The sequence below is a fragment of the Aspergillus ochraceoroseus genome (assembly GCF_002846915.1).
Source record: "Aspergillus ochraceoroseus IBT 24754 chromosome Unknown P175scaffold_1, whole genome shotgun sequence".
Taxonomy (NCBI): Eukaryota; Fungi; Ascomycota; class Eurotiomycetes; order Eurotiales; family Aspergillaceae; genus Aspergillus; species Aspergillus ochraceoroseus.
In genome coordinates, this window is record NW_024468476.1 from 2428244 (window position 1) to 2446301 (window position 18058).

At 51.8% G+C, this 18058-nt stretch overlaps 6 protein-coding genes across 6 annotated transcripts; 2 read left to right on the forward strand and 4 right to left on the reverse strand.

Annotated features, from left to right (window-relative positions):
* Positions 1-9: 9 nt before the first annotated feature.
* P175DRAFT_0506114 (KAR9 family protein) lies at positions 10-5785 on the forward strand (the record flags this gene model as incomplete). The annotated part of the gene is made up of 5 exons (XM_040898163.1): positions 10-1458; positions 2528-3476; positions 3516-5343; positions 5365-5382; positions 5407-5785. 5 exons carry the CDS (start codon positions 10-12, stop codon positions 5783-5785), a joined length of 4623 nt encoding a protein of 1540 aa, XP_040755855.1.
* Positions 5786-6008: 223 nt separating this feature from the next.
* P175DRAFT_0489581 (GNAT family N-acetyltransferase) lies at positions 6009-6915 on the reverse strand (the record flags this gene model as incomplete). Its single annotated transcript, XM_040895745.1, has 3 exons — positions 6009-6197; positions 6266-6375; positions 6474-6915. 3 exons carry the CDS (start codon positions 6913-6915, stop codon positions 6009-6011), a joined length of 741 nt encoding a protein of 246 aa, XP_040755856.1.
* A 239-nt stretch (positions 6916-7154) lies between these two features.
* P175DRAFT_0470570 (succinate dehydrogenase assembly factor 3) lies at positions 7155-7744 on the reverse strand (the record flags this gene model as incomplete). The annotated part of the gene is made up of 3 exons (XM_040895044.1): positions 7155-7280; positions 7342-7441; positions 7526-7744. The coding sequence occupies 3 exons, from the start codon at positions 7742-7744 to the stop codon at positions 7225-7227; spliced, it is 375 nt and encodes a 124-aa protein (XP_040755857.1). The 3' UTR covers positions 7155-7224.
* A 336-nt stretch (positions 7745-8080) lies between these two features.
* On the forward strand, positions 8081-8947 carry P175DRAFT_0429680 (S-adenosylmethionine-dependent methyltransferase; the record flags this gene model as incomplete). The annotated part of the gene is made up of 1 exon (XM_040893381.1): positions 8081-8947. The coding sequence occupies one exon, from the start codon at positions 8081-8083 to the stop codon at positions 8945-8947; it is 867 nt and encodes a 288-aa protein (XP_040755858.1).
* A 302-nt stretch (positions 8948-9249) lies between these two features.
* On the reverse strand, positions 9250-10280 carry P175DRAFT_0497592 (mRNA splicing protein SMD1). The gene is made up of 3 exons (XM_040896316.1): positions 10219-10280; positions 10050-10099; positions 9250-9898 (listed from the first exon to the last, which is right to left on the reverse strand). The coding sequence occupies exons 1-3, from the start codon at positions 10230-10232 to the stop codon at positions 9582-9584; spliced, it is 381 nt and encodes a 126-aa protein (XP_040755859.1). The 5' UTR covers positions 10233-10280; the 3' UTR covers positions 9250-9581.
* A 203-nt stretch (positions 10281-10483) lies between these two features.
* On the reverse strand, positions 10484-17341 carry P175DRAFT_0513446 (uncharacterized protein). The gene is made up of 3 exons (XM_040898748.1): positions 15156-17341; positions 11147-13012; positions 10484-11091 (listed from the first exon to the last, which is right to left on the reverse strand). Exons 1-3 carry the CDS (start codon positions 16965-16967, stop codon positions 10615-10617), a joined length of 4155 nt encoding a protein of 1384 aa, XP_040755860.1. The 5' UTR covers positions 16968-17341; the 3' UTR covers positions 10484-10614.
* Between the last annotated feature and the right edge of the window lie 717 nt (positions 17342-18058).

Below are 18058 nucleotides of genomic sequence, written 5' to 3' on the forward strand. Positions count from 1 at the left end.
TTTGATTCCATGGCCCCTGCCGTACGAGCTTCCTCCCCATCTCCATCCATCTCCCCAACCCCGGCGATATCTTCGTGTCCTTCTCCAGTGCGGACGTTTTCAACAGTCTCTTCTCTATCAACATCCTCAGCCACCTCCGGTGATGCCAGGTCTTCCGTGTCCATCTCAACAAGGAGACGAGGGTATATTCGACCTCAGGGGGGCGAGTTCGCCGCCTCCGCTAAAAACCGGGAGAGTGTGATGAGTTTGGGAAGTATTGCTCACTTGCAGTACTACTTCGCTCGGACGGGGTTGTTGGACGGCAAAGGTGGCAATGCTCGGGAATATAGAAAGAAAAAGACCAACCCCGACGAGGTTCCCCGCTTGCTCCTCACCCCGAATGCTCGATTTGTGGATGATCTGACCACCAGCCCAATCGAGGATGAGACCGAAACCCCCGATCTAGAGGAATACGTATACGACGAGGCCGATGAAATGATGCTCCCACCGACAGTGAGCACGTATAGCATCAAGACGCACCATATCCCCCCACCTCCGGATCTCTTACAGTTGCGGAGGGATCTCCTGAACGCAATCTGGAAAGCACAGAAGGAGATCGATTCCATGTCTCCCAAGGAACCTTCTCCAGCGATGCTTCCCCCGAGGATCAGCCTTTCACCCGATGGGACCATGGACCCGGAGGAAGATTCACAACGACAGGCAGATATCGCCGGGACGCAGAAGAGCTGGCACGAGCTTCAGGGCATGCGGATTCTGGACGTCATGACCCTGGCAATCCGCGCAGCAAAGATATACTACACTACCCATGAACACCCGGAGCAACTGGCATCGATTAAGAGTGAACGGGAGATCCGACAGGAGCTTCTCAACGTCTTGGAGGTCCTGAAACGCTGGGCGTCTCGGAATTTTACGGGTGGGTTCCGCGACGACGAGCGAGCCGCGGTTCTGGGGTGGATGCTGGACGTGCGCAAGATGCTCTCCCAAGAAGCCCAACTGGAAGATGCAGAGGTCAAGGCGCGCGCAGGATGGCTCTGGATAGACGGCGACTGGACCGGTCGGGAACGAGCCCGGGAAGAAGCGTTCCTGGCCAGTTTGATAGACCCCGACACCCCATTACCGGCCTGGACAGAGCCCGGGAACGGTTCCCTGCCCACCCCAATGCTCGAGCGCCTTCGGGATGGCCGGGACCTGGTGCGAATCCACAATCAGGGCGTCCGGAAGTCCAAGCGACCCTTTGGCGAAATCAAGTCCTTCCACGAGGACGTAGCCAAGCCATATCGGTGTGCGGACAACCTTCGATACTGGACCAAAGCGGCGGAAATCCGCTGGGAGACGAAGCTAGAAATGGACGTCATGGGAGTTGTCTATGGGAGCAGCGACGAGGCCTGGCAGCAATTTGACCGTGCCATCCTTGCTTGGTGCAAAGCCGTCCGAGAAGAGCTGGCAAAAGACTTGCGGGTGTTGAGAAGACGGGCGACGGCTGCCAGCGTTGATGGGCTGATTGTCAGCACTGCATGACGACTAACTATCCCTGACTTTCTTTCTGGTTATTTTATACATTAATTGCATGAGTCGGTGTCGGATGTTTTTGGACGGGGTCTCATTGAAGGAAGGAGATGAATGGGACCACGTATTGGTTTATTATCCTCGGGTTTAGGGATGACGTTTGTTTGCAGTCCACATTGTGTGTACATATTTGATACCCCTTACTTTGGTGACTGTCGCCTGTTTTTCTTTTCTTTTCTACCGGAGTATATATTTTTATTTGTGAGGTATTGGTGCATTGTTGTTGTGGTAGAGATCTCTACAGTTATGGAGTGCAGCATGTATCAACATATAAAAGCATCGCATCTTTGATTGGACTTTCTTGAATACTCCGTCTCTGTACCTCAATTAAATGAAAAGGATATTTCAGGATGATCCATGGATCTCCGTATGTATATCCTTGATTCTGGTCGCGAGAATATACCCCCCAGTCCTTACCGATGACTCCCTATATACTCCCTATACCGGAGAATAGAAGAATCTAGATAGAAGAAAGGGAGCAAAAACGACCGTTAGTAGGCCTACTGGTAAAGACAGAAGAAACCCCTATACAGGATCAGAAAAAAAAAAAAAAAAAAAAAAAAAGGGATTCATTATTGAAATGAAGGCTTCTTCTGGTGGACGGCGATCCCTGGAATGAAGCCGAAAAGACAAGAAAAGGAAAAAAACAAAACCACCAGCGTTCACTTTCTCTTCTTTTCCCCCTTCTCTCTTCATCATTTCTTTCTCCATCTTCATCATCATCATCTTATAAAATCCATCCTGTTCTTTAGTCTGTGGGAATGTAATTGGTCCATCCTTTCATGATTGAATTCATCTCTTTCCTTCCCCCTACTCACAGAACTGGTGTGAAAGGGGCCGTCGCAACGACACATATACACATACTTCGGCCCCTACTCGTCCCATTCCACGCATCCCAGATTTCATCCTCTGGATAGTTCCCTTCATTCCTCTTTCCTTCGTCATCTGGTTCCAGGGTTAGGCCGGTCGCCTCGTGGACGTATCCATGCGTGCCCTCTTCACTGGGTCGACTGCCACTACTGCGCCCACGCACCACCCCTCGGAGTCCCGTCCACCAAACTCGTCCACGTCGCAAGCTTCGTCTCCTCCTCCTCCTCCTCCTCCTCCTCCTCCACCACCACTACTACAGTCGACACCCTTTGTTTCCGTATCTCCTGCCGATGAACCCCCAGCACCACATCGCGTCAAATCCAAATCCTCCCTGCGAAGTATTCGAAGCATCGGGAGTAGCAGTCTCCACGAAGCCGATTGCGACGATCTCATCGACCCGTCCGATAAGTCCCTTGTGCGCCCATCTATCCTCCGCAGGCTCTCACCCGGCCTAGCTGCCCGGGTGAAGTTACTGGACGGCAGCAGCAAAGTCCCCTCTGCTACCTTCCGCAATATAGGGGCTGTTGGTCGGATCCCAGAGGAACATATTAAGGAGCTCGACAATCTACATCAAGATCTGTCAATTAAAGTGGAGAAGAAGGGCCGCTCGTGGACGGGGCTCTCGCTCATCAACAAAGCCCGCGAACAATTTCAGTTTGCGGACTTGCCCGAACCACCACCACCACTAGTTGCGGTTGCTGCCTTAACCCTTGGGTCGGAAGAAGGTGTGCCGGCCACAGGCCACCAAGAGTCCCTGGCACCGCCAATCGTCGCCGACCGGGTCCTGCCTTTCACTCCCCCTCGAGAGGAGGATAAGGTTCAAGATACGGCAGTGGAAGATACGCCAGCAACCATGTCGGTTGTGGACTCTTCACCGGCCGCCCGGGGTTCCGAATCGCTCGGTTCGAACGTGGAAGAGCAGCTCGAGGTCCAGACCGATTTCGAAAAATATATCCAAAGCACCTCCCAGATCGAAGCAAATGATGACCCGCCTCCACCACCTCCACCACCCAAGGACTGCTCGCCGCCGCCGCCATCGAGTGCGTCGTCGAACTCCCACTCTTACTTTAACCCCTCAGGCCTCCATCGGACAGAATCCATCTACTCCTTCTCCCGGGCCTCCTTCAGCAACCAACTCTCGCAGCTCACCTCCATCACACTCCCACAGCCCTCGTCACTGGAAGCCAGCATCGCCGCGATATCGAACGCCCCGGCTGCAGTCAAGGCTCTCACCGGGGCCGCAGAGCAGATCCACATCTGGATCAAGAAGGCATCGAATGTGCTCAGCGGATTGGATGCGGAGGACGATGTGGAGTGGGCCGCCGCGGGGGGGCGAGAAGGTCTGGAGGGGGTGGACAAAGCCATCACGAAATTCGAAAGTCTGATCAACGTCTACGTGAAAGCAATCGAAGACGTTCAGCTCCGCCCGGATATCGGTAATGTCAGCACGGAGAGCCTGGAAACCATCGTCATCCAGATGGATACGATCCTGCAGAGCTGGGCCCAAATCAAGGTGCGACTACGAGCCGCAAAGGAACAGGTCGAATTGGCAATGGAATGGGAGGAGCTGTGGAACAACGTGCTGGGCGATGTGGGAGCCGAGGTTGACAATTTGAGTCGCTTGATCTTCGAAATGGAGGAGAAGCGACATTTTGCCATGGCAAACGAGGAGCCGACGAACACGGGCCTAGACATTAACGAACTTGAGACCATCGTGGAGGAAACACCGTCCAGTGGCGCGATGCCTTCGAAGCGGTTCAGTATGGGCCCTATGTTTGCTTCTGCACCCGCCTTCGACACCCCCATCATCCAACCCGCGCAGGATGATACCAACCATTCGAATCTGATTGCCCTGTTTGCCCGCATCCAACCCCTGCGGGCATCCCTGGATTTCTTGCCCATGCGACTGTCGATGTTCCAGTCCCGTGCGGAACGCGTCTTCCCGTCTGCCTGCGAGGAGCTGGAAGACCGTCGGAGTCGCCTGGAGAAGAATTATAAGGTGCTGGAAGTCGATGCAGAGTCCTTGCGGAAGGAGCTCAGTGAAGACCGCTGGATTCTGGTTTTCAGAAATGCCGGTTCCCAAGCTCGGAAAATGTTTGAATCGGTTGAACGCAGTATCTCCAAACTGCAGGAGAGTATCGAGACGGGGCAACATCTGCACAACCCCACGGGCCTCACGAAGCGCATTGAGAGTTATGAGGCCAAGAAGCAACATTACATTCCGGCCATTGAGCGCGTCGTCTCCATTATCCAGAAAGGAGTCAACGATCGACTGACCGTCAACGGAGAGACCTTGAGGCTTCTCTCGGACATGACTTCGAGGATCGATGCCCTGAAAGCCAGCATCAAGGTCATGGACTCGTCCCTGGAGGATATTCAGCATTTCAGGACACAGCACATGCGGGACTCGATCTCCAGTATCGTCACAATGGATAGTCCCGCTACGGGAAGTGTTATTGATACTCCCGGGAGCTCACCCGCTTCCTCGGTGATCATGACACCGGGAACCACCACCACCACCACCGCCTCCACTCTCAAAAGATCTACGACGCCTTTGGGGTCGTCCAGCCGTCGTGGCAGTTCGGTGAGCTCCACTACTCGCGCAACCTCCAAGGTCCGTCGATATTCGGGGGTGCCGCAACCCACGGCGACCCTCACCGGGAAGAAGCCCGCCATTCCCAAAGCGACCTTGGCTGCACCCTCTCCAAAGTTGAATGCATTCACTACTACACCTACACCCGCAACACGCAAGATCCCGCGCCCCACAGCATCCCCCTTGCCCAACCGTCCTCGATGGAACGGCAGCACCAACACCACCGATTTAGAGGTTGGACACGTGTTCAAGCCATCGTCGGCGTTCCGCAAGTCCTCTGCGCCGGCCGCGGCGAATCGTATTCCACGTCCCTCGTCGACGCTGCCGATGCACAGCCCAACCCATCGGGATCTGTCTGCATCTCCCGCGCCACACAGTGCCCGATCGGCCAGCCGCGTTTCCAGCCGATTGGCATCCCGCAGCCCGACTCGCGCGGCAGCAGCATCCCCGCCACCGAGCCGCACGCGCCTCGACGCGCCGACCCCTTACAGCATACGACGACTCTCCGGAATGGAGGGTATGTCCAACGTACCCCGCAGTCGACAAAGCTTTGCAGGACTGTCTTTCAGCCGGAGCGTGTCGAGCGACCAAGACCCACCTTTACTGAGCCCTACAAAGGCCGCCCGTCCCGGCACCGCTCTTGGCCACTCAGGCAGCCGTCGGCTCAGTTTACTCCCTCTCCCGCAGAATTCTACCCGCAAGGACAAACCCCCGGCGACCCGGAGCAAGCTTGCAGACCGACCTCCTTGGCGGTAGTCTTTCTTTTTTTTTGCCTTCCTTCTTTCTTCTCTTGTATTATCCGCATTCCGGTTCTCGAGTATCACTGATGACATTCCGACAGTTCCCAGGGCAGCCAGATTGTTTCGATGATTCCCCCTTTCGCATCTTGATGTTGATTAGCGCAAATGTATACAAAGGTGTACGGAGTATATTGACTGGAATTTATTTACATTGATTGATTCATATATCCCCACGTCTCTTATTGCGTTTGTGCTTCTGTACTTAAAAGATCCTTCCCGATAATCAATGCATCCACCAGTTCTTCACTGTTTGCCAGCCGCGCCGCGCCAGGAACCCTTCCGATCACGCTGAAGCCGAGTTTCTCCCAGATCTTGACCGAGGCAATGTTATTCTCAAAGACCAGGTTAAACACGGAGTATTTGTAGCCCTGGATATTTAGTATTTGATAAAACAGAGACAGATCAAAAGAAACTGGAAAAAAAAAAAAAAACATACCAACAACGGCGCAAAATGCAAATACGCCTGGCCCATCACCAACCCGACGCCTTGATTCCTCACGGCGCTAGTCGTGAGAAACCCAGCGTTACACACATGAGAGCACCGTCCTACTCATATTAGTATATTTCCAGATACATATACATATGTATAGGTATAGGTATAGGTATAGGTATAGGTATAGGTATAGGTATGAGATGAGACACACCAGGATAATTCGCCTTGATATAAAACGTCCCCAAACACTCCTTTCCCCAATCCCTTCCCTGTCGCAGTGCATTCCCGTTCTCATTCTGGTTCTCAGAAGGCGAAGGCGAAGGCGAAGGCGAAGCATCCAAAACCGCAACAACTGCAACCCCCCCAAACCAGTACTCCGTGAAGCGCTCCTCGCTCATCGCCTCGTCCATGGGATACGTGCATCCGCGCTCGATCTCGGCGCTGAACTCCCCATGTAGGAAGTGGAGTAGGTCTTGCGGAATCGGAACAGAAGGAGAAGAAGAGCACAACCTCCCCTTGTAGAACGGGTACAGCGTTACCGGGCGGGAATCCCTCAGGGTTGTCTTGTAGGGTGTTATCGTTGTTGAGGTTGGGGTTGGAGGGGTAGGCGGGGGCGCGGGGGTTGTGAGGGGGTCTTCTAGTATAGAGGGCATTTCTTCTTTTTTCTTTTGTGAGTTCTGGATTCTTGGAGGGGATTTGGGTTGAGTTGGTTGCTTCGGGACTATCTAAGTATTGAGGTGGATATATATATATATATATATATATCTATCTGTATGTATATAGTGCTCGCCGCTTTAACCTTCCGTGATCGGAGAACATCTGGACCTTCATTAATATATACAGTTATTATCGTACAGGCCATATCATACATGCTCCTGGACAGCTCTCTGACCAGGTGAAAGCTATGTGGACATGTCGACTGATCTCGCTCAAGATAATCCAGCAAGCAAAAGAAAAAAAAACTACTCCTTACTCTTGATCGTCTGCATCAACTCATACAACTGACCAATTTGCTGATCTACGCAGTGTTAGCACATTCGTAACCAACCAACCTGCCCACCTGCCAACCACAAACTCACCACTCATCTTGTCCAGCTTCCCTTGATCCAATTTCTCCCCAATCCACGCATCCCCCTCCAGCTTTTGCGCATAGAGCTGCCACTCCGTTAAGAAGCCAATCTACCATCCACGCATTAGCCTTTTGCCTCCCTTGGACGATTCACCTGCGCGCCCTCGGGTGACCACCAGCACAAGAGAACGTACAATATGCAACGGGTTGTCCACGCTTCGATGAGCCCGGAATTCGCTCTTCACGTACGAGTCCCCGAGAATGCGCATCTCGGGGTCGAGTTTCTTGCGGTGCACGCGGAGCACGCGGCGGTACAGCGGTAGCGGCGGGAGGAGGGCGAGGGCTTCGCTGAGGCTAGATTTGGAGCCGATGGAGGCTGGGGAGGCCATGAGGAGGCGGGTCAGGATCCTCATTTTGCGAGTCAATCTGCGAGTCAATCTGCGAGTCAATTCGCGAGTCAATTCGCAAGTCAATTCGCAAGTCAATTCGCTATGGTAGAAGACATACTGAAGAGAGTGAGTAGAACGAAGTGCCAGCCGGTTGGGCGGAGAAAAACAGACCAATCAGGAAGACTTGATGGATGAAATCATCATCGAATTTCTTTACCATCCATCCATCCATATATATATATATATATATATACTTACATAGATTTATTCTACCAGTATATAATATATATATTCGTCTTGAATCGACGCGCAAGAACCCAACCTCAGAGAGAAAAAAAAAAAAAAAGGAAAAAGGGGAAAATGCTTCCTACACCCTGCACCTCCCACGTCTCCTTCGACACCATCTACGAACCCTCCGAAGACTCCTACCTCTTCCTCGACACGCTTTCCTCCCCCTCCGAGTCCGCCTGGCTATCAGCCCGCTTCACCTCCGCATCGCCCTCGCCACTAGTCGTCGAAGTCGGCTGCGGCTCCGGCGTCGTGCTCGCCTTCCTCGCCGCAAACTCCCACCGAATCTTCGGCCGGCGCGACATCCTCACCCTCGCCACCGACGTCAACCGCGACGCATGCATCGCTACCCAGAAGACGATCGGGAAGGCGATCCACGAGCGCCAGGATGCACCTCGCAGCGACAACAACAACAACAACAACAACAACAACAACAACAACAATGATCCCGAAGATCAAGAATCCCGAACACGGAACAAGAAGCAGTCCAAACCCCTCCCGTTATCAGCCATCACGGCAGATCTCTGCAGCGCGATCCGGCCCGGAAGCGTAGATGTCCTGGTTTTCAACCCGCCTTATGTGCCTACGCAGGATCTGCCCCGGTTACCTTTGCCATGTCTTGACGATGACGATGACGATGACGATGACGGGTCGGGGAGCGCCAAGTTCGACCGCGACTCGTACTTTCTTTCCCTGACGTATGCGGGCGGGAAGGATGGCATGGAGACGACGGAGAGATTGTTAGATGCGATCCCCGGGGTGTTGCATGCGCAGCGGGGCGTGGCGTATGTCTTGCTTTGTGCGCAGAATCGGCCCCAGGAGGTGAAGGAGAGGATTCGGCGGTGGGGGGAGCAATGGAGGGCGGAGACGGTTGGGAATAGTGGGATGCAGGCTGGCTGGGAGAAGTTGGTTATTGTCCGTATATGGAGGGAGATGTGATATTCTGCTTCTTCTTCTTCTTCTTCTTCTTCTTCTTCTTCTTCTTCTTCTTCTTTATAGACAAGAAAAAGAGGAAGCAAAAGAGTCAGTAATGAATTACGAGCTTAATTCTTGAATACATGGCTGATGATTCTTTTCTATTTATCGTCATATTGCCCACCCATTCCACAAGGCTGGCTATCATGGTGAATATCACAAACCCAAGGTCAACATGTGTCCAGTCTGCCGGAGTACCCCAGACCAGGGTATGGCCGTTGTCTTCAATAGCAGATTAAGCTATTAGCGAGCAGCAGCGCCTCTGGTTCTTTTTTTTTTTTTTTTTTTTTTCTTTCTCTCCATTCCCGTCATTCAACGGTACGTTCCGATACCAAGTAACCTTCCTTGCCAGCTTTCAAGCCGGCCCAAGTCTTTGTTTCTTTTCGCTTTTCACTGTTATCCACCCGCACAAAAGGAGCAAAATCCCTAGTCGAAACGAGACGTCATATATCCCCCTCCCCCCGGGCATCAGAACCAGGCTCGTCTCGACTCGAAGCAAACCGAGAAAAGAGAAAGAGAAAGAGAGAAGAGAGAAAAAAAAAATAGAACTCCAGATCGAATTACATCCATAATATGTAGATATGATATGATGATGCCTTTAGAACCCCCGGCCTCGGCCCCTTCCACGGCCACGACCCCGGCCGCCGCGTCCCCGACCACCACCACCACCACCACCACCGCCACGGCCACGGTCCGCTTCCTTGCGCGCCTTGTTCTTAGGCTTCGGGGTATCGTCAATCAGCAGCGTGTCGAGCGGAAGACTATCAGGGAGAATGTAGTAGCGAATCGTGGAGCCTCGAATGTTGATCGTATCGAGGGAGATCGGGTCGCGGCCCTTGGGTGTCATCTTGACAGTTCGCAGGGAAGTGTTCATTTGTGGAGAAACAGAGGTGACGGTGCCGTGGAGGATTGTGCCTGTTTTTTTTTTTTTTTTTTTTCCCCTTTCAATATTAGTCTTGATTGTTGTTGAGCGAGCAAGCGAGAAAAGGGGGGTGGGAAAAAGTAGACGCAAAAAAAAAAAAAAAAAAAAAAAAAAAAGGAGGCAGCAGAGACAGGCCAGACGGACCATTTTTCAACTCAATTGTCACCGTCTCATTGGCGCACTTCATTAAAAACCTGTCGCCGGATGTATTAGCCTTTATCTCTCATGTGGTAATGACTGTTGCATTGTAAAGCTTCAGCCATAAGCTGCAAGATGCAAGATGCAATATCCGCGCCTCGGCGGGTTCACTCACCGGACGAGCTTCATGGCGGCGGTAAATCGGATCGCTCAGGCGAAAGAACACACAGGAGCGATGGGAGCTGGAAATGAATCGAGACCTCGTTCTTCTCGCACCGTTCAATGATTAAAATGGCCCGCAGGTTGGTGTCGTGGAGGTCATCGTGACTGCCGTTCTGCCAAAGCTGCTGACCGCCCGTCCACGTGACCACTGCGCTTTTTCTCTACGTAGGGCGCGTTGTAGAGCTCGTTCGTTCTCTTACACATTTCAGCGAGGAAGAACCGAGAATAAACACTTAATTAAATGCGACACTGGCTTATCGCTCCGTGGTATCTTGTAGCAAGCAAGAAGTTACAAATAAATCATTACCAACGCCCGCCCTGCCATGTGCCTGCCTATCCTATCCACTTATTATAAAACGCCATGCCGGGCTTTGAAAATGGCTATTTTGTCATCATAAAACAGAATTTCACGTAACCGGAACGAGACGTGTGGCCGGCCGCTCTCGTAGTCAGAGTCGCCATCGTCCAGCGATCTACGATCATCCGAGGACAGTTCCGAGTGGGAACCCATCGTGCTACCGTCGTCATCAGTGTCTTCGTCGTTGGTATCCGACCCAGCCCAATTCTCAGCTCCAGGAACGAATCCTTCGCTATGAATGTCGTCTGTTTCGGGAAAATCATACGGGTCGCTGCTCTTGCCCTCCAGGATTTCATAGCATTTGCTTTGCATTCCCACGTAACCGAGGCCGATTTCCGGCCGGAGGGTGACAATATCTAGAACCTGCAGAGCAAGCTCCTTCAAATCCAGATGTATTGGACGGACAATATGCGGGATGTGGAGGGCACGCAGTTGGGGAATGTAAGGAAGTCTTTGTAGGAAATAGTGCTTTATCTTCTATTAGCTGGAAAACAACGTCCATTTGTACTGGAGAACCTCTTACCCAGTCTTTGGAGTCGAGCGTCATGGAAAGTTCACGCAGCTTTGGCATTCGTCCGCTAGTGATAAACGTAATCATCTCCCGCGTGAACATCCACTTCCGCCAGCGGGTGGTACCTATTTCGTGACCCCCTGTCGATCGTTCAGTGCTGTCTACCAACAACTTTCTCAGGCTCGACCGATGATTCCGGATCACGTTGCGGTATATTGCGTCAATGTGAACGGCAGAGTCGTGAAGGGGGGCTCCGTGCAGGAACAGGGTCTCAAGAGTACCAGGGCAGAGGGAGTCCTTGATGAACAGCAGTAAATAAGGTGAAACCGCGTCTGTGTGGATATGTTTGACCCTTAATGGGAACTCAGGCACAGATTTTTCGTGGCTAATGCTCTCTTTTCTTCCATATTTTGGCCTCGTGCGGGGCGTTGTAGACGGTGTGAATCGCCTACGAAGGGCTCTCCATAGCTTTTCGTGACCTTCACACCGAAGAATAGTGAGCGTGCTGATACGGGTCCAATCGAGGGTGTCCAGTAAAACATGGGCAGATATAGACACCCGCTCCAGCTCGAGAATCTCTAGCTTTAGAACCTGGCGATTGGGGCCCGGTGAAGATGAATGAGGTGTTTTCGAAGGCTTCCTTGCAGCCTCCCGAGGTGCTTTGGAGTCTGGGGATGGGCTTACACTCTGCCCAGCAAGGCCTAGAGAGGTATTGTTTGTAATTTCAGGAGGGTTCTGTGGTTCTGTCACACTGTCCGTTGGATTTGCTTCAGGTGACTGTGGGGAGGGAGCTTCCGGGCTTGCGTTACTGGGAGCGGAGCTTTCAATCTGAACATTAGTCTCACCAGATCCTTGATTACCCGTTTCCTGAACTGGTTCTTCCTTTTTCAAGGGAGATTCCGAAGTCTGACGACCAGGCCAGCCTAGTAATGCCCCAAGTACGCCTCCGGCTTTTGGCCATCCTGACATCGTGGCAGGGGCAGTTTGTTGGTCCGGCTGCGAGCCGCCCGGCGACTTCAGCCACTCAGCTTGATAAACCTTTGATGAAATGCCGACGCGAAGTTCCTTCAGCCGTTCCCGCGATCGTTGGATAAGTACGGCCATTTCTTCGAGGTACGAGGGCTCATCTATATCAAGTACACTCAAGCTTTTCAGCGACGGCAATATGGACAGCGACGGGTATTCTACGTGGCCGTATTTCCGTAGGAGTGATGAGCTGCTGACAGGAGGGACAGGGGTATTTTGAGTGTCCGGAAGAGTTAGTGACGAGGTGGTGGGAACTCCCGATAAAGAGCGCATCGTATTTTCCGAGTTATCGTGCCATCGAATCCAAACATTTTCGAGGCGGCAGTCATGTCCAGGTCGGTCTGCCAGCGACGAGAGTGCAATCCATACGTCTCGAACTACGCCGGTTGGCATGTCCCATACGAAAGTCTCCAGATTTATCATCCGAGCCACGGCCAAAGCAACCAACGTCCCTAGCATCTTGCCTGTCTCCTTGGTGACTGAGTACTCCTGAACCCAGTCCGGAGGGCCATTCCCGACGGAAAACTTGCGGGTATACTGTGCAAAATAGTTCCCTCTACGGACTTTCCGTGCATTATCCGTACTGGGTTGAATTGGTGTATGATAGCTGTCGCAGCCGCAATGTGAGCAGGAACGCCTGGAGATGCCCGAGGGAACTTCGTGAAATATATCTTCTCCCATAACGAGTGTTGCAAGGCCGTACGAAAGGGCATCCACACCGGCGGGGTGATCTGACTGTGGGAAGGCATCGGGCCAAACAATGTCGAACCGAGAATACATCTGGGGTATCGCGAGAGAATGGAGGGCGGAGCAACTGAGGGCAAGAGACGTTAAATCGTTCGTGTGCGTCACCTGCAGGGCAGATCAATACCCGTGATCAGAACATACAGCAAAAGACGACTGGATGGGGGGTGGATGCTTACTTCTTTGATGATCTCCTGTAACAGATCCACAGGTAGATCAAGCAAGTTCAGTGTCTTTTCTGCCATTGCACTAGGCCGACTACTATTAGGAGGATCGCAGGCCGTCCGTGGTGTTCCCGAGCTTTTTTCCTTTTCATTATCGTCATTTTCTGGTGGTAACACCTCCGAAGACACCGTACACTCGGGTTGATCGCGTGGTCTCGACACCAGTGTCATTTCCAAGAGTGAAGGCTTCGATTCGCCTTCTCGAGCTTCGGTACCCACGGAGGCTGTGCTTGCACTTGAGACAAAGTCCTCCTCCTCATCTGATAGCTGATCCAGATCAGAACTAACCCTGGAATCGGCATAAGCACTGCTAGGCTGTGCCATTATTGCGGGATGATCTCGCGTTGGAGCCAAGGGTCAGGTGGATGGGAGGGGGGAGAAAAGGAGGGGGAAGTCGACGAAGGAACAGACCGGCTGGCCAGGAACAAGGAGAACCTGCTCCTTAAGGCCTGTAGATGACGATCGACAGTTGACGATATGAATGGAAAGGACGGACTGGATGTCGAACAGATGAGCAGAAGGTCCAGATGGATTTGGGGGGGGGGAAGGGAACACACTAGCAAATAAAGCGTTCCACCACGACCAAACTACCAATCACAAATGACGACAGCAGGGGCGGCCAGAAGGCTCCATGGAGCTGCTTTGACTCGTATTGAAGAAGCCTGTGTTATGTCTCACCCAAGAAGTACACGAAAGGAGAATTGGGTGAACCCAGTGATCCAGTTCCATGACGAGCTAAAACCCCGACTCAGGACATGTGGCGGGTGTGGATGAGGAGACCTTCCCTAGTGCACGCCAGAGTCTCTGCAACAGGAAGTGGCGGGGCTTCTTTCGGGGACTATCAGTAGCGGCGGGTAGTGGGGGGCCTAAGGCAGAAGCACGTGCCACCAGCCGAGCTCATGTTGATTTAGGAGTACATGAAATATCTACTGGAACCTGATACGATAATATTGGAAATGAGCCCGAATGAGAACTTTAAAGAGTGAAATAAAACAGAAAGTAAGACCAGAAAAGTTCAAAAAAAAAAAAAAAAAAAAAAAAGCCGAGAAGAACCCATAACCTCAAAGCAATCATGGACTTCCATTCCCTTCTGCATATAGCACTTTACTCACCCGACCAACAAACCCTTCAAGGCCAGATCGCGAACTAGATCCTTCTGCCGAGACCAGTGCGGCAGATGCTCCAGGCATAATAAGCACTTTTGATCCAACCTCAACCCATTCGACCGACGTGACGAAGGAGAACGTGATCTTTATATTGCCCTGCACAGAATTGCCAGAGGACCGCACCATTTCATTCACCTCTGGTTCATGGGTAGTCTCGCGACCCAGTGAGTCTCCATCAAAGCTGAAAAACTCGGGCTCTGTTGGAGATGGAGGAGAGGAGATGATCTCGTCGTCCGCGAGTGCCATGCATGTCAACTTGACCGTAGTTCGGATATTGGCAATATAAACAATGGCGTTGCCGCCCAATAGAACTGGCGGAGACAAGGAGGACGAAAATTCACTGGAGTGGAAGCTGGCGATAAAGCCTATATGGAACCGTAGGGGTTTGGGAACCGAAGGAGACGGCTCCAACGGAGAGGCTAGAATAGCACCTTTGCGGATCTTCCCTAGACGGGCGGGCTGCTCATCTAGAGAAGTGCAGAGAGATTCGATCCCAATTGTGCCCACTTGATCTTCTGTCAACTTTTGGACAGGGAGCCGAAGATTCCTCGCACTAACAACACGCACCCGTTGCCAGTATGCATGTATAGGGAAGGACGTCTTCCCAGGAAAAGAACCAAGCTGGAAAGATGCCGAAAAGTCCCCGGAAGGCGGCCGGCTTCGGTAGGAACCATATTGGGATGTCTGATCAGGACGTCTTTCGGATCGAGATTTTTGCGACATCTGACCGTTTCCAAGGTCCGACGGTGAATTGGCAATGATAGGCCCGATTACCAGCTCATCTCCCACCGCAACAGTGCCGTAGCGGACCAGACCGCAAAGGACCACGCCGTGGTTTTGTTGTCGTTGCTCCGAGTAGACTTTCGACGGGGGAATGGCGAATACTTCATCAATGTCAAAAATATTCGCGGGCCGTTGGACGGCTGGTAATGGTTTCGGCACGTCGATGGTTCGCAGGGATGGTCTGACGGGAACCGGCAGATATCGAAGGAATGCATGAAGCTTTCCGACCCCTGAACCATCGACAGCACTAGCAAGGACTATTGGGACTGTCACACCCCAATCTTCCGTTGCAGCTATGATTTTTCTTGCTTCTTGCGCATCTGCTAGTCCGATATGCTGCAAATCCACGCCTTTCTCGGATATACGAGATTGAACAGGAAGCATGGCGGGCTTCTTGCCACAGACTTTCAATGCTGACAGAACTTTGGCAAGGGTATTCCGCAGTCCCGCACGTGATGCAAGGTCCATCTTGGTGACCACGACGACGATAGGAATTCCTAATTTTATGCAGATTTCCAAGTAGGATAGAGCCAGATTGATATCTGTAGCTTGTTCCGCCGCGTCGGGGCTAGAGTCCGAAGATGTATCTTCCTCGCAATTGGCAGGGATACACATAAAGACATAATGGGGTGCCCAGCTGATCATTCCCCTCAAGGTGGACTTGAGAAATCGAACGGAGCCGGGAAGATCAGAGACGAAGGCCAGACGTCCCCCCTCTGAAGCGGCATGGATATCATCCCACGCCGCGACGTTCCCTGAAGCATAGTTTATCACATCGACACCATCGTTGGATGAACTGTCCGCAGTATACCCGATAAGTTCGTGCGCAACAGAACTAGTGACGCCAGACGAAATCTCATGTCTGTGCTTTAGTAGACCTAACCTGCTTGTTCCCCGTCCATTATCCAGGACAGACGATGTCAAAGTGCCCAGAAGCGAAGATTTACCGGCAGTATTAGGCCCAACAATCGATACACGGACCTGGTCGGTACTGGAAAAGCCTCCCTCTAGGAGAGAATCCTTCGTGACATTTGGCGACACAAGGTTATGCTCGCGTAATCCGGCTTGGGGTGATTTTACGCGGTAATAGTCCCAATCTGGACTGACCAGCGCTTCTGCGACCCAAAGGCTTTCGGCGCGGACTTTACTTGGGTCCAGGTCTTCGGCCCATTCGCAATCCCCAACAACAACCTTGCGGAGAATGTCAACTTTGCAGCCTAAACTTGCGGCCATAGCCTGCAAGTTGGTCAAGCTTTCTTCTAACTCATCCTCAATAAGCCCAACAAAGGTTCCGTCGTCCGAAACTCCAATCTCGTACAACGCACCTTGGCTCTCCTCGAGACCGGGAAGCAAACGGGACGGTTTTTGGGTAGCTCCTAGTTTGGGCGTTGCTTCCGGAAGAACCGGCAGAACAAGATTGGCTGTAGTAGACGAGTGAAAAGGCGACGACTGCTGCAGACGCCATAGCAATTGGGTTGTCAATTGTTGCAGACGCTGCTGACGGCTTTCCGTGGAGCGGGCCTGCGGCAATCTTAAACTTGACTCCTCAACTGATGACAGTATAGGGCCTGAGGTGCTCAAGTTTACTCTTGAATGATACGATCCACCCACAAGATTGCCCGTGGATATTGAAGTATAAAGTCGCCGAGGGCGCAAAAGTAGATGCAGCTTATACTCCGTCGGGCCCTCTTGGGGCTCCGGCTCCAGTTTTGTAATACCATAGTCAGACAGGAAATCATGGTCTACACTCACTAAATGAGTGCTCGAGCGTGCTTGAGACGCTGAACTTCGATTTCCAGCCCCGGTCACTTGAGGGGTGGAAGAACCCGAAGTTGACCACGGCGAAGAGACCCTAGGAGGGTCGGGGTCGAACGTAAATATGGACGCCATGGTCCTGTCGGCAGGATGTACTTGCGGCGGTAAACCGCAATGCTGGCGGGTAAGATAAACTGAGTAGCAATAAGGATACAAGAGCCGACTCAAACGGGTAATAGAGCAACTTGAGATACAGAGTGTCGTAATAGATGTGTTTTATGCCAGCTAACGTGGAATATTTCAGATATTTGATGTTTTGTAAGTAATGAAGTCATCTTGAGACAAGAACGTAATAATGTTGACAATTAAGCCAGAGGCACAAATGGACCGTTGGATAGGAGCAATGCTTTTGGACAAACTGTGTCTATCGAGAAAGTCACAAAGCCGAAAGAATTGGACAGTTAGAAGAAGGACGACATCCTGAATATGAGTCACCAGGTGTTGTTGGGTGCAGGTTGTTGTTCGTACGTAGGGGATACAGCTCATCGGGGGTAGTCTACCCATGCCGAAGGTTAATCCGTTCCGGGGTTCTACCCACGCCGAGCTGTATCCCCGTGAATCTTCTAGTTGCTTGAGGAGAGATACTGTATCGTCTGATTGTTTAGTTTTCAATCTTTGTTGTGGGTTTTAGCTCTTCCAATGATCTCTACTAACAGGTGGTTATAATCTGGTCAGTTACATACTGTGGCGTGTCTCTGAAAAATTGCACTGATGTTTGTTTGGGAGCCAACCCTCAGCATTCCATCAAGGTACCTAAGGTATGCTATTAATAAAAACAACACCATGGCGGGAGGTCCAGGACAGTGGGTGCACCATAAGTTCACGATGGTGGCGTATAAGATGAACAAGTGATACCACATCACAATCACCGGCCGACATACTGGGAAAAGCCATGGCATGACATGACAGGTGGATGGATGGAAGGATGGGGATAAGAGTAGTCTCCTTGACGCGTTCCCACCACCTTCTCTATAAGAAAGTGGACTTTTCCAAGAAGAGCCTCAGGTAACAAACAGCCTTTAATCTAGATTCTGAGTTAAGTTGTTCTATCAGAAAGTGGGGTTCTAGTTCACTACTCTGTCTCTATATCATTCATTCATAATAATATTCTTGGATGAACAATCTTTAATTGCTCCGCTCGTGGGGAGAATGCTTTAAGAACATAC